Source organism: Dendronephthya gigantea, unplaced genomic scaffold, assembly GCF_004324835.1.
Source record: "Dendronephthya gigantea isolate DGI-Jeju-01 unplaced genomic scaffold, DenGig_1.0 000064F, whole genome shotgun sequence".
NCBI lineage: Eukaryota > Metazoa > Cnidaria > Anthozoa > Malacalcyonacea > Nephtheidae > Dendronephthya > Dendronephthya gigantea.
The window spans coordinates 710,338-735,261 of record NW_021163074.1 but is presented as its reverse complement, the minus strand read 5'-3'; the positions used below and the strand labels follow the sequence as shown (position 1 = coordinate 735,261).

The window sequence follows — 24,924 nt, the reverse complement described above, 5'->3', positions numbered from 1 at the left end:
ATCAATCTTAGGTATAAGGACAAATATAACTTGGAAAAACTATAACATCGGCTGAAGTGCGACTGGCGGCATGAGGGAAACAGGATTGATATTAAGAAATCAACCAATCAAAAGCCAGATCCTCGACAAAACTGAATTATCATTTCCTTTATTTCATACGACTTCGGCACTTTGGCACAAATCCTAAGTAATTCTATTTCTGTACGATCAATTGTAATTTACTTAGAACTTTAAATTCGCGCCTATATTATTACTTTTGCAGAATATTACTTTTTAATTGTTCTTTGCAGCAAGAATTAGAATGACAACGATTTCTGCTGTGGGTCGGCCATTCGGCTTAGGGATGCTTTACGATCGTCGTTCAGACAGGTTGATTCTTAGTAAAACATTGTGGTCTCAGAAGCATTTGAATGCCGCTGTCGAGACTAGTCACCAACCATTCACTAACTCCAAAGTATTCACAGAAAATACGGTTGAAGATAAGACAAGTGCTCTTGACATAGAAGCCAGCCTAAAGTTGAGTTTTCTGTCTGGGCTAGTAAAAGTGGAAGGCGCTGCAAAGTATTTAAATGATACCAAAAAATCAAAGAATCAATGTCGGGTTGTCCTGAAATATGAAACAACTACAGAACTCAAACATCTCACCATGGAACATTTGGGAACAGGAAAAATTCAATATCCCGAGGTGTTTGATACTGATACTGAGGCAACGGATGTTGTGGTTGGTATACTGTACGGAGCAAAGGCATTCATGGTATTTGACAAGGAAGTCTCTAAGGACGAAACGTTAAAAGAAGTACATGGAAACATGGATGTCTTAGTTAAATCATTGCCAAGCATTACTGTTGATGGACATGGGTCTGTCAAAATCAATGAAACACAAAAGAAGAACACCGAAAACATGCGTTGCCAGATGTATGGAGATTTCCGTACCAGCGAAAGTCCAACAAATTACGAAGATGCAGTAAAAATTTACAAACAGTTACCTTCATTGATTGGTGAGAAGGGAGAAAAAGCAGTTCCAATTAAAGTATATTTGTGCCCATTGAGTTCAATCGACAGCAAATGCCAAAGAATAGTAAGGGAGATCAGTTCAGAACTAGTTAAAAAATCAGCTGAAATCCAAGAGCACCTCCAGTCTGTGATAGCAGAATGCAATGATCTGATAAGGGAAGATATATGCGTTCATTTTCCAAGATTAGGAAGACAACTTAAACATTATTCGAAAACGATTGAGTTGTACAAACTCCTTCTACAAAAGAAAATACTGGTAATTCTTCCCCAAATTCGAGGTGGTGGAGTAGAAGAAATCGAGCTGACTCAAATCATTGAAGAAAACGAAGCATCTCCGTTTTCTTGCGAAACCCTCACACGTTGGCTTGGATGCAAGAAACAAGAAATGAAGAGATTACATGGTTTAATTCGTCCACTTAAAGAAACTCAAGTCATCATTCCAGAAGCTGTACAGGATAAAGTGTACATGTATAATCCAGAAATTAAGTTTATAGTTTGTTGTACGTTCAAAATTGCCTGCGAAGAAGACGAACAGATTTTGAAAATGGATGCCTATCTCAATGATAGCGACGCGTCAAGTGAAAGCGTTGCAAAAAACGCTCTCAAAGCTGACGAAAAATTGACATACAAGAAAGTACGTAAAGCAATGGAGCATTTCACGACGCTAAAATCGGTCAATAAAGAAAACTGTTCGGTGGAATTTCTCGCGACTGATGAGCCGCTTCCCCATGACTACGAGGGTAAAACAGGGGCTTTTCTTTACTTCTATGAAGAAGGAGATGTTGAGAACGAGGATCTGACCTCACAGCCGCCGCCTAACAACCTGAAATTAGAAGAAGCAGAAGAAAGTACGTTGCAAGTTTCCTGGGATGATCAAGCTGGGAACACTGTTACGAGTTACAAGGTTCAATACCAGGATGATGCTGGCGGAGATACGTGGTCAAGTGTTGATGTTAAATCCAGCGGCGAAGTTCGGAATTTTGTCACTCTTACAGAACTTAAACTAGCAACGAAATACTTCATCCGAGTCTGCGCGGTACGAAAAATCATTGTAAGTAAGTACAGTGAGGTATTTTCTGCCAGTACGAAGCCAGCCAGTCCTCCTGGTAAACCAGAACTACAAGAGGCTACATCTGAATCACTAACAATTGTTTTCAAAGAACCACAACGTCTCGGAAAGGATGTTCAGATCGTCAACTATAAAGTCGAGTGGAGCCAAGATGACTGGAAAACTCGAAAGATGGAACAGACCGACGATGCAACGCCAAAGTATACTCTAAAAAATCTTCATCCGTCAATGTCATTTGTCTTCAGAGTCACAGCAAACTGTGGGGACGCTGGAGAAAGCAGCAACAGTCCTTCTAGCGATTCATTTTCTACATCTTTTCAAAAGCCAACGTTTCAGCCGGGAAAAATCCTTGGTTTGTGCGAGCTTGCTAAGCCAGCTGAGGACGGCAAACCTGCTGTCTATGTTCTTCCTTCGACTTTAGTATTCGAAGATCCTGATCTTGAATCACGTAAATATCAGATTAACCTTGAAGTCGGAGGTAATGATGATGCTCAGAGGGCAAGTATACCAAATAAAGTTATAGTGATGGTTGGATCAACTGGTTCAGAAAAAACGAAAACAGTAAATGCTATGATCAATTATATTCTCGGAGTGAAATGGGAAGATTCTTTCCGACTGAAGATGATTCATGATTCTTTCCGGACGCCGATTGTCACTTGCTACACTTTGCCACATTTGAAAGGTTTTAAGGTAATTTTCCCTCTAATATTAACTCTAACGTTCTCTCATCATCTGGATTCGAATTACAAATTTTCCGAGTTGATAGATGATAGAACCGTAAAACATTTCCTAATGTAGTATTAGCATTGTCTGAGACTAACTTAAGAAAGATTTGCAAATAAGCGTGATTAAAACCATAACCGCCATGGTTTATTGTCCGTTTAATTTTGCTTATAGCTTACGCTGATGCTTATTATATACAAAATTTGAAACCAAACTTTTTACTGATTTTTGACGCTAAGGTTACGCCAGGGTAATAATAATCGATAGGATTTCTTATGTTGATAAGTTCAAAATTTAGTTTATTGCAGAAACGGCCTATACTCTATAGGATATACTTGGTAAAAGCTACAACGCACAACATACAGCAACGTGTCTCATAACAATGATAACATACATGCTCTCTTAACGTGTGCATATAAGGCAGCTAAATAATTATAGCTTAAATAAGTCGTTAATGCATACTTTATTTACGCACTGGATTTATATTTGTTCTGTGATGAATCTTTTTCCCAGGTACCGTACAATTTAACTATCGTGGACACCCCTGAGTTTGGAGACGTCAGAGAAATGATACACAATCAAGAGATAACTGACCAAATTCGCAAGTTTTTCGAAACCCGTGATAATGTAGGGATTGATCATATTGACGCTATCTGCTTTTCTACCCAAGCCACTGGAACAAGGCCCACACCTAACCAATGTTACGTGTTAGACAAAATTATGTCCATGTTTGGCGAGGATATCCAGAAGAACACAATAATTCTATTCACCCTTCTTGATCCTGATACCCAAGCCGTATTCACCCCTCAGGAGGATGACAACTCCGAAAGTAATATCTTTAGCCCAATGTTTTGGTCAATGGAAATGAAACGTGTTGAGAAGTTTTTTGAATCTGTTAATGGAATGGAAAGCCAAAGTGTTGTTTTAACAAAAGATATGTCACAGGAAATGGCGCAAGTGGAAGTTCGAATAAGTGACTTGCAGGATAAAATACACTGCGGAATGAACGCACTTTGTCGACTTCAGCAAGAACAGAAAATATTTGAACAATATGCCAAGAGAGATAATTACAACGAGGACCTTGATTACAGTTTAACAGAAGAAAAACGAGTGAAAGTTCCTCTGCAATCTGGAACGTACGTAACGAACTGTATCCCTTGCAATTATACCTGCCACCCCTTTTGTGATATCCCTAGGATGGAAGACAAAAAATACTGCGCAGCTATGAGAAATGGAAGATGCCAGCAATGTCCCAATCATTGTGACTGGTCGGTTCATGTAAATGTCCAGTATCGGGTGGAAATTGAAAGAGTTAAAAATGAACAGACTGCCAGTAAAAAGTATTATCGCCGGAAAACCGATGTTGAAGCACAAATCAAGAAGCTTAAAAAAGAGTACGACGACACTCAGAAGGTTGTTCTCGTGTTTGTGGCAGAAATGCAACGTTGTTTACAACGGCTAACAGAAATCGCTCCTCTTGATCCTGTTGATCCACCTTCTGATCCTCTTGAACTTTGGGAATATCTTGGTCTTCTTATTCGTTCAGAAGAATTGCAACGCAAACCTGGTTTCGAGGACCGTATAAAGGCTCTGCAAGAAACACTAAATCGGGCTGAAAAGATAAATCGCACAGCAAAACCTGGTTTTGATCCATGGAAAGAATACCAAGAAAACGAAGAAACGCGAATGTTCCTCCAAAAAGAAGATGATAGGCAAAATCCGCTACGATTTTTTTCGCGAATGTTCAGTGGTATTGTTAACGTAATAACTGGTAAGAACAACGACTGCTAAACGTGTATTAAGTTATAGTTATTATGATCATGACATATTTCTAAAAGTAAGAGCAGGAAAACATAAACCGAAGTTATGTGGTATTGTCTGAGCGATAGCAAGGTGAATACAAACTCAGATTGAACTAACGCTTGTATACTGATTTTTATTCTGTACTGCCCCGAATGATCAACGTTGTTTCGGACAGTCAATTACAATTATGGAACGTTGAACCATGCATGTACAGTACTGTCCAGAAATAACCTAACAAAAACCGCTGTTAACCTAGGTTAAACCTCGGCCTAACTCGGATTGACAGACATTTCTTACGATTTTTTCGATTTGGTTATTGTGTTGTCCTTCTAAGCTGTTCATATAACATTTCGTTCGGAAGCGAACGGCTACTGCGAAGGTATTTTTCCCCTTGCAACCGAACGGCAACCTAACCGCGACCGCAGTGTTAGGTTATTTCTGGACAGTACTGTATATCGTTATATTAATTGATTTAATTCTATATTCCACACTGTTTTATTTATATCTGATTTATTTTGATTATATTTTGCTTCAACTTGATTTAATAAGATATAGGACGTGAATGTTGATGTGTATGCATGTAATTTGATTCGGAACAGTTAAAATATTAGGACAAAGTCAAAGACGAGAAGTGCAAGTTTTGTTGACAGTGAGAAATGTACATGTTAATTAAGTTATTTATTTTCAATCAATAACATTATAGATGTATCCTAATCAAGGAATAATGTATTTAGGAATATGTTTGGAAGACCTGTTTGGTGTTGAACGTGGAATTATGTAATTATATGATACATCTAGGTTTGTAAAAATAGAATAAAAAATTGTCTCGCGCGGGTGAAATACGAAGTCCGAAATACTTGCAAAATGTTAAACAACCCCATCTTCACCAATTTCAAATGATTAAACTTTTTTATAATACATCAAGGAGAGAATTTGGTAGTGTTGAATTTGAAGAGCGACTAAAAATTTCTGTGCTTAGCTAATCAGTGAGTTATGTATTTCAGTAGCCAATCAGTGTCCAGAATTCACAAAAGAAACTAAAAACGAATTTAAAAACTACACCGATCGACATTTCGTTTCCTCCGGCTGCGGTGCAGAGGCTTCGTATTTAAACCTTCAGCATCACAGGCGACATGTTCAACAGCTCGAAAGGTAGCTAGGATTTTAGTAAGAGCTAGCAGAAGCATAAGTATAGGATCGGTCTATTTATCTTTGTGATATAAATTTTCACAGCTGGCTATGTCTATACGCTATATATATTTAACAATAAAAGTCGCCGAAGACAAGGTGATTACAAGCCCATATTCACTGAGCCGAAGACGAAGTAATTATAGGTTTGTAATCACCGAGCTTGAGGCGACTAATTGTTTTAGTAGTAAATTTTTTGGTGTTTACAAATAATAATCAACATAATTTCATAAAAATTTAAGATTACTTTTAGAAATATTCCTCCCCCGTACAGGCATATAATCCTCAAGCCCAGGTAGATAATTAACCTAAAAGAACCTTTGCCGTGAGAGAAGCCAGCTACGTCGTGAGATATGAGAGTAAATGCAGTCAGCAATACTGGTCAGTGGTCGACTTCATGAGCAAACACTTTCATAATTTGTAACTTAAAAATCATAATTTTTTAATGATGAGCAGGCAGTCCATTTTAAGAATTATTACAATGACTTATAATTTTTAATTATTATTCAAATGATACTGAGCTGGTATTGAAAGGTATTAAACAAATTATATACATGAAAAATCCAAATTTTAATATTGGACAAGAGATCACTGTTACAAAGGAAATTGCAAATGCTTTTAGTAGCTATTTTGATAGTGTAGGCGATTGACTTGCCACTAATGTTCCTATATAATGTCAGTAAATCGCCGCTTGACTATATAGATACATGTAACTCTGAGATTAAGTAGTATAAATAACTATCGACCAATTTCCCTCTTTCTATTTTTAACAAACTACTAGTAAAAATTATGTCTACTCGTCTGATTCATTTTTTTGAACAGAAAGGTATAATTTATAACAAATCGGCAATTTGGATTTTGTTTACAGCAGTCAACAGAACATACGATTCTTACTATTACTGATAAAATTCAAAATCGAAACTACTCATGTGTCCATCACTGATGCGATATTGATAAGTTAGAAAAATATCACCAGGGGGATTGCAAAAGATTGGTTTGTTTCATATCTTACTGATAGGCAACATTATGTGTCTGTGAATAATTTAATGTCTGATCTTCATGAAGTTAACTGTGGTATACCCCAAGGATCTGTTTTGGGCCCCCTCTTATTTATTTTATATATCAATGATTTTCATGAATGTTCAGATTTATTTGATTTCTATCTCTTTGCTGATGACTCCAATTTATTTTATGAAACCAAGAATCTATCAGTCTTAGAATCTATTAAACATTGAAAAATCAAATTTTGTTATCTTTCACCCATGTACAAAAAACCCTGAGATAGATCTCACTATCTCTGGTAGATACCTTAAAAAGGTCGATTATATTAAATACAGCATTTGAATATCATTTTACGAATATAGCAACCCATTAAGACGATTTGTGCATCAATAACACTCAAGAAAAACCACTAAAGCTATTCGAACATCAATTGTGCTCACAAGTGAGTTCAAAAACAACACCTCATTATATATTCCGTAAAGTGAAAATCAATGAGACGAAACACAGAACAATTGCATCAACTTATTAATCATTAACATTTTTACAACAACAATAACAATAAATCAAAATACATTAAACTGCAAGAAAAAGTCATTAAAGCTTACAAAGAGAGAAGGGGCACTCTCGAAAATATAGATTTAATGTTCCACTGTTCACACAACAGCAATACAAAAAATAATTAGTGTTCAGCCCTGGATGTGTTCTCTCGCAAGGCATCGAGGCAAGTATGTCTGCATATGTCTGGCCCATGCGACACATTTACCTACTGTTATGCTGTGCATATTTCGCTCAGCAGCTGCTATCATTATTTGTTTCCGAAATTCACCCAATGGCATTTGTGCATTTCTTGCTGCTTGTCTGTCATTCATACGAACTTGAATCTGAGGACGGGCAATGTCTGCCTTGATGTTGGCTTTAAGGCAGCTGATAGCTTCTTCTACAGGATTAAGAAACGGGCTATAAGGAGGGAGCATCTTCACATGGATATCGACACTTGGGTCGACTGCTCCTCTATGAGCTGGTGCACCGTCATATATTAAATAATGCGTTTCTTCATCGTTCAAATGTTGGGCGGTATTGTTGAGGAATTCCGCAAATATTTCACGAATCATACCACCCATTTGAATAAGATGGTGTACGACACCTAGAACTGGTGAAATGTCTAAGCATATGGTTATATTTCGTCCTTTTTGACCGCATACTTGACGGTAGGCTCTATCCCCACGACGTGAGCGACCGTGACTTCTCGCTGTCCAAATATTATATCCACATTCATCGATAAATACTGTGTGGTGCAAATTTGCCTCTTCAAGAAACCAATGTGCATACTCGTGACGGCGTTCTACAACATCCTGTCTGTTTCGTTCGGCTAGCACACGATGTGATAACTTCAATGTAAACAGCATGCCTTCCAAATGCTTTGATATGGTGCGGTCAGTGACATATGGCTTGTCTGGTAAACGTCGTTTTAACTCTGAATTGACACCCGTGTCACATATTCTCAGCGGCTGTAACCCAAGATTTCTCAATTGAGAAGTGCAGGTCTAACCCAGGCCAAATGATCATCTAAATCATTCAATGGCCAGCTATGCGCAAAGGGCAAAGGTCAAATACGTTTGATCCAATAAACGGTGCTTTTCTATGCGCATTTGTGTGTATGCTAATTTGTTCACTCGTCGCGACTGCACTTCGATAGAATTTTAGTATTATTTTGATATATTTCGACATTTAAAATATGGAACCGTCAAAACGTCAAAGAAATCGTATTACGGATGCTCAAAGAATCGTTCTGGAGCGATTATATGGTAATGGAATGGTTGGAACAGGTCATTTATATGACAGCAAAGTCGATCAAGCTACGCAAGAAACGGGCCTGACGAAAACGCAAGTTAAGGTAAACCCAGATTATCTGTGCATCTTAAAGAATTAACCAGAGTGTCTTTTTCAATAGATATATTAAAGTGTAACATGCATAAACAGTGTTTATTTAAAAAGTTGTTTGAATTGCTTAATAACTATAAATAAGATTTTATGCTTGTACTTCAAAATTGTGTTGTTGTGCTCCTTCTAATTACTGTATACTATATTATTATATATTGGTTACAATTTTATATGTGTACTACACTGTATATTGCTTATTCCTAGAAATGGATTGGTAACCAAAAAAGGAAACAACCTTCAACCAGCCAAACCTTTGATGAAACATCTACATTGAAGAGGGCCAAACACATAAAAGGACCACATTCATACAATGTATTTTGCAGTGAGTTTTTCAAGTCTGGTTAGTGAAATTGTCTTTATTTAATTTTTGAAATTAACAATATTTATTGCATGGAGCTAGGTCAGGCATTAACAATCAAATTATATCTTGGTATGGTATCTCCTAAACCTAATTTTTGCCCTGTCATGTGTGTTCACTTGCCCTATAATAAGGCTTCAATAGAGAGGAAGTCTTCATAATTATATTCAATACATTGAAATGGTAATTGAGTTGGAAAGATTACAAAACAAGGGTTGAATGTCTAAATGTTATTTAGTAGCTAATATGCTGCTCAAATTTCTAAAATGAAAAAACAATTGAACTAAATATTAGGCAAAATGTATAGTCATCATATTGAGTTTTCTCTTATTGGATGAGATGAAAAAACAGTTCTTCAAAAATGTTGGTTGATGTGGTTTTTTGTGTATCTAAAATAGTTTTTATATCTGTGTTAATTTAGATGAGTGTAAAGGCTTGTCTAATACTGAAAGGAATAAACTAGCTGCAGAAAGGTGGAATTTGCAAAATGAGGATGAAAAAAAGAAATATGGTGAAACTGCTAAAGCCCTTAGCTCAGTTGATATAAAAGTGTTGGATGATGAGCAAAAGAGAAAGCTTATTGAAAGACACTGCAAAAAGCTAGTCGAGGAGGTAGCGGAAACCTTTATTTGGTTTGGCACTTGTAATATTGTTAAATTAGAATAGTTGAGCACTAGGTCTCCCATCCCATTCTTTTGCTATCATTTATCTTGGTTTCTAGAATTTTCTATGTTAGTAACAGGTAAGCTTGGCTACTGTGGATCTGGCTAAATGAGAATAACACAGGTTAATGTAGGGTTAGGACAAGAAATAAGAGCACCTGGCTTTCTAAGGCACCATACAGAGATTAGTATTTCCCTTAGTTTAGTGCCAAAATAGATAAAGAAACATATACATCATAATGGTATGATAAATAGCATGATTAATGACAAAAAAGCCCCACACTACCAAACTGGCCAGTGCAATAGTTAAACTGTAAGTTGAACAAAAATTAAACAGGGCAATCATTATGTGATCATTAGATGTGTGTTTATCCATAGATCAGGATACTGGAGGATTTGGGCTGCCAGACTTCATCTTTGATGATCAACAATGAAGGCACTGTTTTCCAACTGGGATCCAATGAAGGAAATCATTTTTTATCTTGCAACCCCGATATTGGCATAAAATTTCGTGAGTATTTTGGTAAGTTCTCTACAGGTCACTGGTAAAATAATTTTATTTAAGACTTGTGACAATTTTAGAGCAATTCCAATGGGATTCTATGTTTATAACTAAAGTACCAATGACATGACCTTAGGTAGTTCTGTTAAGAAGTACCGCAGAAATGATGTGCAAGATCTCTTTAACAAGAAATACAGTAAGTCTTTTTTTGTCAGAAAATTGTTCACAACTGCTACCGGTAATGTGTTTTTAAACTTTAAAGGGCTGCAAATACTGTAACTTAACAATCACAGCTGGTTGTATAGGTTGCGTAGGTAAATCGTAGGTTAAAAGGTTAACCATCTTCTTATACAACCAGCCCTGAAGAATCTATTACAGTACAACTAAACTTTGATGAATACATACTTCACCCGATGATCAGTGGTTTGCGCAATTATTAGCAATATACTATAATGATTCATGAGATGATTCATAAGAGCTAGACTGGATAACCGAAAAGTATATTGTAAATGTTTACAACATCAGAATTATTTCTAAATTTAAGGTGAAGCGGTTGGAAAGAGCTGCCGGGTGCCGTACTCGAAATGTGGATTCAGAGTTGTTGGTCTCCCTGAAGATATTTCTTTTAAGAAACCATATAACTATGGTTCCTTGCAACTAAAGAAAATCATGGAGGCTGCAGACAAAATAAAATTCATCATTGAAGATCCAACTCTCAACGAACCATTGAATGTTTACCCGACTGCAGTTTCTGGTAACAATGGTGATTTACAAGGAACTGTAAATGTTGTGAAACCTTTACTAGTAAAAATTGCTGGAGAAGATGCTGCGCAAAGGGTGCTGGCCGATTCTGAGAAGCGAATTATGGAGGAGGAGATTGAGGTGGTTGATTTGCATTTAAGTGATGAAGAGAAGGCAAACTTATATGGTTTGTGTGAAGGTTATTTTTCACCTGATGCATGGTTAGCAGTTGGACATAACATGCAACATTCAAGACAGGTTGAAAACATAGTTTTACCTGTACACACGACTGCAGAAGAAAGATTTTGGCTGTTTCGTACGAATGATAAGCCATTGCGTATAGCCAAGTGTGTATCCTCGGCCAAAATACGGGGTCAGTGGTTGGATCTTGTAGATGATGACACATACACATTCTTGCATAGTGACATTATTACGGGTAAGAACCTTATTCGTTCTGCTCATGGACCATTATATTTTTCAATAGAGGAAGCAGCTACTGAAAATTTTAAGTTACCAAAACAATTTAGATTTGCGATCGAAGGAGTTTTAGGTAAACTACGTAATGAAAATACTTGCGAATGGAAATGATGTCAAATTTTTTATCAGGGTAACAGGGTTAATTATTATAGTCAATTGGTACCAGGGCCGTTGCTAGATTGCTTAATTGGGGGGGGGAGATATAATCATGTATAGTATTCATGATCAGTTTGGCATAAAACGAATGATATGAATACACATGCACTCCCCTCCCCCAATAAGGCTTCTAGCTCGGGCTCTGGTTGGTCATCGTAGACTCATGTACTTCATAGACTCCAGTTTAAATATTTTCTCAATATATATCATGTGCTTCAGTCATTTATCACGATAAATACCGAATAAAAATGCAGTATTTATTAAATGCAATATATATATATATATATATAAATGCAAAAATTAAATATCGGAAGGTTTCAGGTTACAAATTTATATCGATATATTTAAACATAATATTTTCCACAGTTCGGTTTTGTGCTAGAGTAATATTTGTCACACACGGTGCATGAGAAAAAATCAAAGCACACGTGTGTATGAATCGCCCAGTTACTGCATTTCTTGCAGTCAAACCTTTCCTTTAAACAGGGTTTTCTGCAGAAAATAAAAAAGGCTGTGTCTAGTTCTGGACACACACATTTGCCACCTGTTGTCTCACAAGCCATGCATAGATCCACAGTCTTCTGACTTATGTTTGGAAGACATCTTAATCGCTGAAAGTAGCTGTTTAACGGCCTTCTGTGGTAATTTAGGGCCTTTAGAAAATCTAATGGCACTTCGCCAAACACATCTTTGCATAGTTTGGTTTTGTGATAGTCTTCCAATGATTGATTTTCTCTTATAAAAGATAGTAAAGATCCAAGTTTGAACGAGTAAGTATTGTGGATCAAAAATCTTAGAGTATGAGCACACCATTCCCCAATGAAATTATTCGATGATTCAAGCGAAACCAATTGGTCGGAAGAATTCTGATTCATTTGGTCCTCAGATGCTGTTGCAATTTTACTTCTGAATTTTAATTCAAAATTGCCTCTTTTAACAAACTTTTGCTTTGTAGACGTACTTTGTTTGGAAAACAAACGCCTTTTTACAATACATTTTTTATGTGTAGAGGAACTTGATGTGCTGGCGACACTTGATGTGCTGGGAACACTTGATTTTCTGGCTGAAATTTTTCCGTCACTGAGGTCTTTACTTTTTCCAAGATTAGCAATGACATAATTTGTTTTTCCTTGTCGAAGATTTTCCAAATAAGCACTTTTGTAAGCGCCCGGGTGAGGTAGGCTGTCGTTCATTGCCCTAGTTGTACCCTTATGGAATACTGACAGATGATTATCCAAGCGTTTCATGTAATTTCCATACTGGGGGCAGGTTGAAATTCGACAGACACCGTCTTTTCTCTATAAAATTATTCGGAATTATTTAGGTTAAAAATATGAAGATATCAAGAGTGGTAAGAGCGTAGAAATATTTCATACTTTCAGTAGGTAGGAAGGAAAGGGCCTTCATTCAAAGACCTTTACTATTTAAAGTTAAAATTTGTTAAAATTAGCCCTGTATATACTGTGATATACACTAGTCTCAATACATCTTCATACACGCCCCTTCTTTCATCAATGTATCACCAACTGTACTAAGTAGGTAGTTATTCTTTAACTATAGTATCATGCTGTGCTTCAAAGATTTCATTCACGATTTAATTATATTTTCGTAGCGCAATTCTAGGGAAACGAGCCATTTTTGTTTGTATATGTAATAATGAAATAGCAATCGCCCCATATAAGTTATAGCGTCATAGCTGCAGCATGTGGTCACTCCTTGCGCAAAGAAAAAAAAGGAACAAGCTATGGCAACTACCACGTCGTGAAAATTTGTACCAATATGAATACCAAAATTGCAATTCTCATTGGCAAATCTGATCTGACCTTCGAGGGAAAACATGTCATATTTCTTCTGAACTTATTTCTTCCCATCATAGGGCTCTACAAACAAACAAATTCGCGTAATAAGTAATACGGAGTGTGAATATTGATATAAAATGTAGAACTATATGCTTATTAGAAATTACAGTCTCGTTTACCTTGAAATTAATGTCTCGAACTGATAACAACTATCCCTGAATAACTGAGTGATCTATAGAACAGACGCTCTAGAATGGCCAAAATGACTATAGAATGGCTATAGAATGGCTATAAATGACAAATAACGAAATACACCTCGGGAATCTTTGCCTTTTGGCTTTGTTTTCGCAACACAAGAGCAAGTAATACTATACGCGCATATCAGGTTTAAAAAAAGGTTTCTTATTTCCCAAATATTTCATATTACTGTCTTAAATTTCACTTCGTAACATTTTAATTACGATTCTTCAAATGAAATTTGACACCGACTTTATTTACGTTTTTTAACTTTTAAGACAGGGGTCAGTTTTACCCACATTGTATAAGATGTTACATCTTCACAACATGTTTAGTAAGCTCACCCTCCAAATGAAATTTGACACCGACTTTATTTATGTTTTTTAATTCTAAAGACAGGGGTCAGTTTACCCACATTGTATAAGAATGTTACATCTTCACAACATGTTTAGTAAGCTCACCCTCCAAATGAAATTTGACACCGACTTTATTTATGTTTTTTAATTCTAAAGACAGGGGTCAGTTTTACCCACATTGTATAAGAATGTTACATCTTCACAACATCCCTAGTAAGCTCACCCTCCAAATGAAATTTGACCGACTTTATTTACGTTTTTTAATTCTAAAGACAGGGGTCAGTTTTACCCACATTGTATAAGAATGTTACATCTTCACAACATGTTTAGTAAGCTCACCCTCCAAATGAAATTTGATACCGACTTTATTTACGTTTTTTAATTTAAGATAGGGGTCAGTTTTACCCACATTGTATAAGAATGTTACATCTTCACAACATCTTTAGTAAGCTCACCCTCCAAATGAAATTTGATACGACTTTATTTACGTTTTTTAATTTAAGATAGGGGTCAGTTTTACCCACATTGTATAAGAATGTTACATCTTCACAACATGTTTAGTAAGCTCACCCTCCAAATGAAATTTGACACCGACTTTATTTATGTTTTTTAATTCTAAAGACAGGGGTCAGTTTTACCCACATTGTATAAGAATGTTACATCTTCACAACATGTTTAGTAAGCTCACCCTCCAAATGAAATTTGATACCGACTTTATTTACGTTTTTTAATTCTAAAGACAGGGGTCAGTTTTACCCACATTGTATAAGAATGTTACATCTTCACAACATTAGTAAGCTCACCCTCCAAATGAAATTTGACACCGACTTTATTTACGTTTTTTAATTTAAGACAGGGGTCAGTTTTACCCACATTGTATAAGAATGTTACATCTTCACAACATGTTTAGTAAGCTCACCCTCCAAATGAAATTTGACACCGACTTTATTTATGTTTTTTAATTCTAAAGACAGGGGTCAGTTTTACCCACATTGTATAAGAATGTTACATCTTCACAACATCCCTAGTAAGCTCACCCTCCAAATGAAATTTGATAACGACTTTATTTACGTTTTTTAATTCTAAAGACAGGGGTCAGTTTTACCCACATTGTATAAGAATGTTACATCTTCACAACATGTTTAGTAAGCTCACCCTCCAAATGAAATTTGACCGACTTTATTTACGTTTTTAACTTTTAAGATAGGGGTCAGTTTTACCCACATTGTATAAGAATGTTACATCTTCACAACATCTTTAGTAAGCTCACCCTCCAAATGAAATTTGATACCGACTTTATTTACGTTTTTTAACTTTTAAGATAGGGGTCGGTTTTACCCACATTGTATAAGAATGTTACATCTTCACAACATGTTTAGTAAGCTCACCCTCCAAATGAAATTTGACACCGACTTTATTTATGTTTTTTAATTCTAAAGACAGGGGTCAGTTTTACCCACATTGTATAAGAATGTTACATCTTCACAAGATGTTTAGTAAGCTCACCCTCCAAATGAAATTTGATACCGACTTTATTTACGTTTTTTAACTTTTAAGATAGGGGTCAGTTTTACCCACATTGTATAAGAATGTTACATCTTCACAACATCTTTAGTAAGCTCACCCTCCAAATGAAATTTGATACCGACTTTATTTACGTTTTTTAACTTTTAAGATAGGGGTCGGTTTTACCCACATTGTATAAGAATGTTACATCTTCACAACATGTTTAGTAAGCTCACCCTCCAAATGAAATTTGACACCGACTTTATTTATGTTTTTTAATTCTAAGACAGGGGTCAGTTTTACCCACATTGTATAAGAATGTTACATCTTCACAACATGTTTAGTAAGCTCACCCTCCAAATGAAATTTGATACCGACTTTATTTACGTTTTTTAATTTAAGATAGGGGTCAGTTTTACCCACATTGTATAAGAATGTTACATCTTCACAACATCTAGTAAGCTCACCCTCCAAATGAAATTTGATACCGACTTTATTTACGTTTTTAAATGAAAGTTAGAAGTCATTTTACCCACATTGTATAAGAATGTTACATCTTCACAACATGTTTAAGTAAGCTCACCCTCCACAAATGAAATTTGATACCGACGACTTTATTTACGTTTTTAACTTTTAAGACAGGGGTCAGTTTTACCCACATTGTATAAGAATGTTACATCTTCACAACATGTTTAGTAAGCTCACCCTCCAAATGAAATTTGACACCGACTTTATTTACGTTTTTTAACTTTTAAGAAGGGGTCAGTTTTACCCACATTGTATAAGAATGTTACATCTTCACAACATGTTTAGTAAGCTCACCCTCCAAATGAAATTTGATACCGACTTTATTTACGTTTTTTAACTTTAAGACAGGGGTCAGTTTTACCCACATTGTATAAGAATGTTACATCTTCACAACATGTTTAGTAAGCTCACCCTCCAAATGAAATTTGACACCGACTTTATTTATGTTTTTTAATTCTAAAGACAGGGGTCAGTTTTACCCACATTGTATAAGAATGTTACATCTTCACAACATGTTTAGTAAGCTCACCCTCCAAATGAAATTTGACACCGACTTTATTTATGTTTTTAATTCTAAAGACAGGGGTCAGTTTTACCCACATTGTATAAGAATGTTACATCTTCACAACATGTTTAGTAAGCTCACCCTCCAAATGAAATTTGACAACCGACTTTATTTACGTTTTTTAATTTAAAGACAGGGGTCAGTTTTACCCACATTGTATAAGAATGTTACATCTTCACAACATGTAGTAAGCTCACCCTCCAAATGAAATTTGATAACGACTTTATTTACGTTTTTTAATTCTAAAGACAGGGGTCAGTTTTACCCACATTGTATAAGAATGTTACATCTTCACAACATGTTTAGTAAGCTCACCCTCCAAGTATAGTATGTATTTACATATATTCGACATCATCATAAAATTCTAGATCTTCTTTATATAAGGCTGATATGGGCTCCACCATCTCACTGTCCTCTGTAGTGAAAGGTAAAACTTTAAATCCGGACCATAACTCATTCACTACGTTTACTTGGCGCTGATAAAACATCATCTTTTCAATGGCGAGGGAGTGCAAACCAAGTTCGTCGTCGCTGGAAACTTCACGATCGATAAATGATTGAATTATTTCAATCTGTTTGGTGAGAAATGAAATAAATGTAGACATCTCTTTTTTCACCATATTTTGTTCCTCTTCACACCTATCTTTAAGACACAAAAGATCAACCGCTCTATTTTTTACTCTTGATGGTACTCCTGTTTCAATATTGGGTTCGACAATACCATGATATACTTCCCCGTTTGGATCCTTTACATCATCAAAGGAAATCTCATCGTTCTCATTCATCCCATTAATCAAGCTTACGTTCCGAGTGATGTTGGCGACCACGCGATCGATTTGACTGCCAAGCTTTATTGCAATAGCTTGACCATCTGAAAAAAGGAGTAGAATCGGAGGCAACTAAGTAAAACAAGGGAAATCCAAGTGGAGATACATGTAAAAGATAAACACCAATGAAGAAGTACCTTCACGGAAGAAAAGGCGTATTCGGACATACATTATTTGTAGTGTGATAAGTAAAAGAGCATAAAAGAAATATTTCTATACCAGCATATTTTGCTTTAAGTTCTAATAAAAACATTCTCTCCGACGCCATCCTATGAAGGGTATGAAGTAACTTTTGCTGTTTCTTGGCAATAAGTCTTGTATACGCATTTTGATATGCTTTTTCTTTTTTCTTCCATCTTGTTCGAACACCATGACGTTTCTCCAGGGAATATAACGCTTTTTCATTCCTAAAAAACCAACTAGGAATCAACTAATAACAATAGCCAGACGGAAGAGTACAGCTGCAATACGAATACCTGCAATAACAACAGCAGATGTAATAACAACTAATAATTGAACAGACAGCAGTCTGTTTAATTATCACTGTATAGCCGCATGTCCCACCTACTTATCCTTCTCTCAATGTTGGGAATCCTTTCCGGCTCTTCCTCTCTTGAAAAACTCATTTCGTTTCTGAAAAAAGTACAAAATCCAAATATCAAGAACAAAATACATTTGCACACCGCGAAGATCCTGTCACAAGTGAAATGTCTAGCAATGCCATAGGAATAAGCAGTCATACCAGAATAAGCATTTATAAGTGTGAACTAAGTTATATGCAGTGCCATATTCCGAAATTGTTATTCTCTGCATAAAATATTTTGTTACCGCAACTTTTTTGCTGAAAGAAGTAAATCCACATAAGATTCATCCCACTGGTATTCAAGGTCTAGGCGATAAAATATTAGACTTTATTTTAGTAGGCTATTGTTGATATTTGTATAAAAAACACAGATCTCAATTTCCCCAAACAGCTTGTATCTCTATCGAAACGGAATTCTGGTTATTAGCAATAATTTTTCAGAGCTTCAAAAGGAAAACTAGTCCGCTTTTCACTCATATACAAAAAACCACACATCCCATTTAAAAAAGGTATACTATAAAAGTGGGAAGTACACTTAGTTAAATCCATCAGCATATCACCGCACGTTTTACCTATTTACCTTCCATAACTGGTGCAATTTCTTCAAATTGTTCCTTGATCCAGCTCCGAATTTTAGCCTCATTACACTCATCTATCATAATAAGAAACACGAACGTAACCATGTCATATGTACCGGTAGGCGTTTGCTAGAAAATGTCATTATTTTAAGCACTTGAATTCGAGTCGCTTGTGAAAAACGTACCTGGCAAATTCGCGATTAAATTGCTCAATTCTTGGTCAACAGTGATCAGCAAAGACTGCGCCCTAACGAGCTTCGACTTTAGAGAAGGACCTATAATTTAAAAAAGATCATACTAGCAATAAAAAATTTGAGGTTCTTTGTGTTGTGTGACTGTAATGAAAAAAAGATAAACTTGGGCCGCACCCTAGAGAATCCACACTAAGAACAGCGAATAGTGGTAATGATTTACTGAATTTCTATTATATTACCAAATTTTGCAACAAGATGTTCACCATAATGGATAGTAGCGTCAGTTAGCACATCACTTCTTTTATCAACAGACATTTCTTTGGTTATTGAGGAAAACTGTCTAAGAAATGACCAAAAACGCTCAACGCCTTCTCCATCGGTTAAACCAACATTCGCCTTTCTTCGTGGACTATATTTGACCTAAATTGAATGTGGACTTGAACGGTCGGTTGCCATACAACTTTGAAATCTGCCTTAAAGGAATTGTTCTAAAGTCCTAAAGATGCAGTCCATTTCGCATAAATGTAATTCTTTTAAACAATTACCTGGCAAGAGGCTTTATGCCCATAACAATGAAATATTGGTATTGCAAGAGTTGTATTCGACAGCAAAGACTGCTGGCCGGAGCCCTTCATAAAAAAATTGCATGCTTGTATTTAGAACATTATTATCATTAATTCTTGAATCATGCTGATTTTTGAAAATACCAAATAAAAATAATAAAATGCAATTATACACAGAACCTGCAGGTGGTTTGATAAAACACAGGCAATGTCGTACATCAGAACATAATTGAGTGATTCTGCAGAAATGCCAGCCTTTAGTTTTTCTAGCTCATATACAGCATAGGAAATTCTAAAATGATGCGAAATTTACTTACAAGGTGAATTCGCACAAAATGTTTTTGTGCATTTAAATAGTTGGTACATAGAAAGTGGTTGATGATTACTGTAAAAAAAACCTTATAGATGTTAATGCTAATTACTATTCTTGACACAACTGAATATAAATAGTGATCAAATGTGATTAATAAGAATTCTAAAACTATTTATGGAATTTGGTCTAGCATGATAAAAACAGGGTATTCACAATATAGCTAACCAGTGAAATAGTAAGTGATAAAAGAATGTACCTTTCACCATGTTTGATGCTGAGTAAGCTTTTTGGAAAGTCATGCCGACAAACCCTGCCAAACACTCCTTTTTCATCAAAAAGTTTATTTTTGCCTTTACTTCTAATTGCTGAAATTACTTCACCAGCATGAAATCTGTGACAGTCCTTAAAAACAAATAATATTAAAACAGTTTTTTGCAAATCACATTAACAAATTGCTTGCAACAAATCAAACGTCTTTTTAAACAATTACCTGTGTTTGTGATTTCTCTTTTGTGTGTTCATAATTATCAACAAAGTTATCAACATCATCTTGATCGCTGAACAACAATGTCTTGTGGCGTGAAGAAATGCTTATATCACCTTTCCCTTTCCTTCTTGGCAGACCAAAACATGCATCAACACATTCAATTAAGGTTCCACTTTCCTATAGGTATATACATAGAATTGACCTTAAACATATATTCATTGATGAAATGAAAGAGTACCACACTGGGTGAACATATATACAGTGCATTACTATTGGTATCCCATGCAATGCAACCTAGGTATCTAAATCTCTAAATGAAACACTAATTAATGTAAATTACAAGTAAATTATATCAGTGTTTTTACTAATTAATGTAAGTTGAGATAAGCTGGTTCTCATCTATTTTTAAGAGTTTCTTCTCTTAACCTATAACTACTACATGCATGACAGTTACTATAACATATTTGGAGATAAGCTGTTGTAAAGCCCTTCATGGCAAAATAATGGCAAACCTTGATTAAATAAATAAAAAATATAAATACTGTAACAAAGAATTATTTCTTACCGTTGGGCATATAGGACAAATGACACCGTTATATAGCCCTGGGATATAGGAATCCAGATATTTTAATTTGTATTTAAAATATCTTGAAAAGAAAAAAAAATACCGGTACCTATATCTTTTATACTATTATAATAATTGTACTAATCATACTAATTGCAAAATGTATAATATAAAGTATAATATAACTGGGGTGTGCCAGTAAAAGAGAGGGTATATATCAATAGGCATGACTTAATAAAGTGTACATACCTGTATTCCTCAAAAGATCCAGAATTTAAAGTGCGGTAAAAGGATTTAACCTGAAATGTAGAAAATAGTTTTTCAGTCTAAATTTTTTTCCTTCCAAAATTGATATTTTGGCTCTAAACTAATTAGAAAAATAAGGGTGGAATACATGCAACTGAATGATTGAAAAGTAATTCTGTATATTATATTTTAGGGTTTTGAATACTTACATGAACAGGTTGCAGTGATGGAAGTAATTCCATGATTATCTCAGAAAAATCCTTCAAAGGAACCTGATTATGTAGAAACAACTTTTCAGCTAAATCCATAATTCTAAAATGAAAGCCAATAGTAGGCCTTTCTGGAGAGCCAGGCCAGAAATGCAACCGGAGTAGTGTCACAGCATGGCTTTCACAACTGCAAAAAGCCACTCGCTTCAAGTGTTGATTACCTAACAATCATAGAAAGTAGTAGCAATATTCAATAGCAATCAATAATTAAATTAAAATTATTGCAGTTAATTCTCACAGTCCAAATAATATCTATTGTTCCAACATACAATAGACAAGGTTGTTAAACAATATTGTTCTACAGCAGAAAAAATGAAATTACACACTTGTTTAGTTAATCCATGCAACTGCATTATATCTGAGGGTTAATTAATGATCATGGCATGGGGTTTCTGGTTATAAAAGCTTAATCATAGTCTAACTTTTGTTGAAATTTTAGCATGCAGCTTTTGTTTGTGTATTTATGGATGGCTAATCTGTTTAAAAGTTTGGAGAAATAAAACCTCTGCTTAATTAGGTAAGCTTTAATTCCTATGCAACTTGATACTTAAGTTGTTGGAAAGTTTGACCTTGTAGATTTAGTAGCTTTAATGCAAACAAAGAATACTGAACAAATTCCTTACCAAATGCATCAATAAGTGTAAACAACTTGACAATTTGTGTCCCACAATTGTGGGCCCACTCAATTACAGAATTGTCTGGAAACAGTGGGATGAACTTAGTTTCCTAAGAAATAAAGAATGTAGGTTTTGTAGGTTAAAGCAGGTTTAATTTGCCTGAACACATTTGAATTTTAACTTTTTAAGTCTTACTGAATGTGTGAAAATAGCATATTACAGTATTGCAAAAGACCAACATCTTTAAAATCTTGAAAATATGTAACATGTAGGTTGCAAATAGTTATTAAATAGAATAAGAAATTATAGAATGAAACGACATCTTTGACGTACGTTTATGCCATTAAATTGGCTTCTCCTTATAGAAATTAAGCCACGGAGGAGAGCTTTTAAAAGCTAGCAAATATTATCATATTTTTAAAGTTTTTTTAATCAACATTAATAATAGACAATACCATCCATTTATCCATCACGTGAAACTTATTTCGACTTTCGTGTTGTTCAATAGCACAGTTCTCGCAAAAAAACTGCCGTGGACCACAATATTTACAGCGAATATTGGCTTCATTTTGAGAGCAAACACCACACATGACACCACTCGGTAAAATCGCATCTTCGAACTTTGCTTTCAGCAATTGAGGCCGAATTTTTTCCCAGTTGAGATAATTACTAACATTTCTTCTTTGTGTGGCCGATTCTTCATTTTCTAAATCGTCAACGACTGGTAATTCATGAGGCGTTTGAGCGTTATGATCGATTTGCAAATCGCACGATTCGTCACTATGCAAATCTGCGTGGAGGCTTGTCGAATGCTTATTTGAAGCTGTTGTTTCTACATCAACAGTTAACGGTGTAGTTATTGACGATTTTCCATTTCTTCCCAACACAACAGTTTTTACGCACGCCTTTCGCATAATTGTAAAAAATTGCGCCGAAGTGAAGTGCGAAATTTTCTTGAATACTAATAAAATACAACCAAATCAAAGATTAAACTGTTTTATATCAAGTATTCTGATTGGTCGCTTAATATTATATTGAATGATTTAGATGATCATTTGGCCTGGGTTAGACCTGCACTTCTCAATTGAGAAATCTTGGGTTACAGCCGCTGAGAATATGTGACACGGGTGGAATTGATGGCTGTCAATGTTAGAGTGCAGTTTTCGTTGATAATCGCTTCCAGACACCTCCTCATTTCGTCATCGACTTTGCCGTGGTTGCGACCTCCGCGTGGTCTTTCATCGACTCTATTTTCTCACAAATATCGGGTAATTATTCCTCTTGCTGCTGTTGACCGGTTTATGCCCAAATTATTTGCTATTACAACATAGTCCTGATCAGGTGCTTCGAAAGCACGTACCAATCTTTCTCTGTCCTTCTGACGAATTCGATTTCTCACCCGTTCTGCCATTGCACTGTGTTGTTCCTGTCTTCTTCGGTTCGAGTTTAATTAACGGTGTTTCAAATGTCCTTTTATATGTTTCAAGGTGAATAATTATACAGTACATATCAGCACACTGAAGAGTCCAACGGGACCACATTTTATGCCTTAATACTAATGACTTTTTCTTGCAGTTTAATGTATTTTGATTTATTGTTATTGTTGTTGTAAAAATGTTAATGATTAATAAGTTGATGCAATTGTTCTGTGTTTCGTCTCATTGATTTTCACTTTACGGAATATATAATGAGGTGTTGTTTTTGAACTCACTTGTGAGCACAATTGATGTTCGAATAGCTTTAGTGGTTTTCCTATAGCGTTATTGATGCACTAATCGTTTTAATGGGTTGCTCTTTTCTTAAAATGATATTCAAATGCTGTAATTATCTTGGGGTTTTTATTCATTCCCACTTATCTTGGAAATATCAGGTTGACTATATTGCATTGCAAATAAGTCCGTTACTCAGGAGCGCCGTGGGTGTGCTAATGTAGGGCAACATTATTCCGACAAGCACGTTTTTTTTCCGACATCTTTATAATAAAAAAGTAACGAATATTGACAAAACTGACAGGGGGTTTTGGGCAAGGACGCGCATGCATTTGCTTATGACTGAAGATCACGAGCTACGTCTACTAATTTAAATTGACCCTTCATGCACAATGAATATGACCGATAAATATTCACGTTTTACATACGCTTTTCAATTGAGTAGTTGAATAATTTTTGATACAGTTAACTGTTTGTGGGAAAACTGTATTACAGAGATTTCTAATCCACATGCATTAACAAATAACGCGATACGTTATTTCACGATACTCTATTATAGCTTTGTAATCTTAGTGGATGAGCATACAGCGTATTCTATACGCAACATTTGTTTATAACCAAAATATAAACATATTTGCAAATGCTTCCATCCTCTCATCAGTTTACTTCTTCCGCTGTACTATCGTGGTACCTTATCTTTTATAAACTTCAGGAACCGTTTGACTAAAAGTACTATAAATTTGAAAAGGATTTGCTGTAGCTCCAGCATTCTGATACGGGACATGCTGGTGTTTCTTTAGACGGTCACCATATCAATGCAATAAACTGTATAAACTCACTGAATAATAAATGCGGTCAAAGATACATGACCATTCATCGCGATTTTATCGCGCCAATCTCCGACATTTCGAAAATTACATTCCTTGCGTAATGTTATATCAATAGAAACTATGCATGTTTATCGGAAAGTGGAAACGTTCGGAAGAAACAGCTAGTTTAGCCTGCGCGACAACAGTATAATAAAAACTTGGGGTAGTGTCGTACCGTATAATATTAGAAATAACCGCGTCTATTTTCTGATAGTTCAAATACTTTTGGGTTGTTCAGCATAACACAGCCACAAATGCAAAAATAGCTTAGTCTCTGTTATGATTGATAAACTCCGACAACATGCAATGTTCGTAAATTTCCGACAGGTTTGAATCCTGGGGGGGGGGGCCATGGCCCCCCCTGGCCCCCCGGCCACGGCGCCCCTGCCGTTACTTAGTAAATACGGACATTCTTGTAAAGTTGTATTATGCCATTATATACCCATTGACCCATTCTTACTCTATGCTTTAATAATC

General features: G+C 35.5%; 3 protein-coding genes across 7 annotated transcripts; 2 read left to right on the top strand and 1 right to left on the bottom strand.

The window, feature by feature from the left end:
- Positions 1–296: 296 nt before the first annotated feature.
- Positions 297–5,851, top strand: LOC114530621. The gene is made up of 2 exons (XM_028552214.1): positions 297–2,773; positions 3,320–5,851. Exons 1-2 carry the CDS (start codon positions 302–304, stop codon positions 4,595–4,597), a joined length of 3,750 nt encoding a protein of 1,249 aa, XP_028408015.1. The 5' UTR covers positions 297–301; the 3' UTR covers positions 4,598–5,851.
- A 2,454-nt stretch (positions 5,852–8,305) lies between these two features.
- LOC114530580 lies at positions 8,306–21,257 on the top strand. Of its 4 annotated transcripts, none has more exons than XM_028552161.1 (6): positions 8,306–8,693; positions 8,945–9,080; positions 9,520–9,710; positions 10,139–10,283; positions 10,399–10,458; positions 21,177–21,257. In XM_028552161.1, exons 1-6 carry the CDS (start codon positions 8,535–8,537, stop codon positions 21,182–21,184), a joined length of 699 nt encoding a protein of 232 aa, XP_028407962.1. In that variant the 5' UTR covers positions 8,306–8,534; the 3' UTR covers positions 21,185–21,257. The 4 variants fall into 4 exon arrangements, with proteins under 4 accessions (XP_028407962.1, XP_028407961.1, XP_028407960.1 ...); XM_028552160.1 differs by lacking the exon at positions 21,177–21,257 and adding an exon at positions 10,807–11,641 and having other exon boundaries at positions 8,945–9,062; XM_028552159.1 differs by lacking the exon at positions 21,177–21,257 and adding an exon at positions 10,807–11,641 and having other exon boundaries at positions 10,139–10,271.
- On the bottom strand, positions 16,944–23,394 carry LOC114530579. Of its 2 annotated transcripts, none has more exons than XM_028552156.1 (16): positions 22,325–23,394; positions 21,876–21,978; positions 21,193–21,413; positions 20,987–21,036; positions 20,738–20,819; positions 20,176–20,349; positions 19,942–20,087; positions 19,553–19,664; positions 19,355–19,438; positions 19,049–19,229; positions 18,801–18,890; positions 18,618–18,689; positions 18,283–18,343; positions 18,019–18,087; positions 17,674–17,861; positions 16,944–17,498 (listed from the first exon to the last, which is right to left on the bottom strand). In XM_028552156.1, exons 1-16 carry the CDS (start codon positions 22,781–22,783, stop codon positions 16,963–16,965), a joined length of 2,628 nt encoding a protein of 875 aa, XP_028407957.1. In that variant the 5' UTR covers positions 22,784–23,394; the 3' UTR covers positions 16,944–16,962. The 2 variants fall into 2 exon arrangements, with proteins under 2 accessions (XP_028407957.1, XP_028407958.1); XM_028552157.1 differs by having other exon boundaries at positions 17,406–17,498; positions 18,023–18,087.
- Between the last annotated feature and the right edge of the window lie 1,530 nt (positions 23,395–24,924).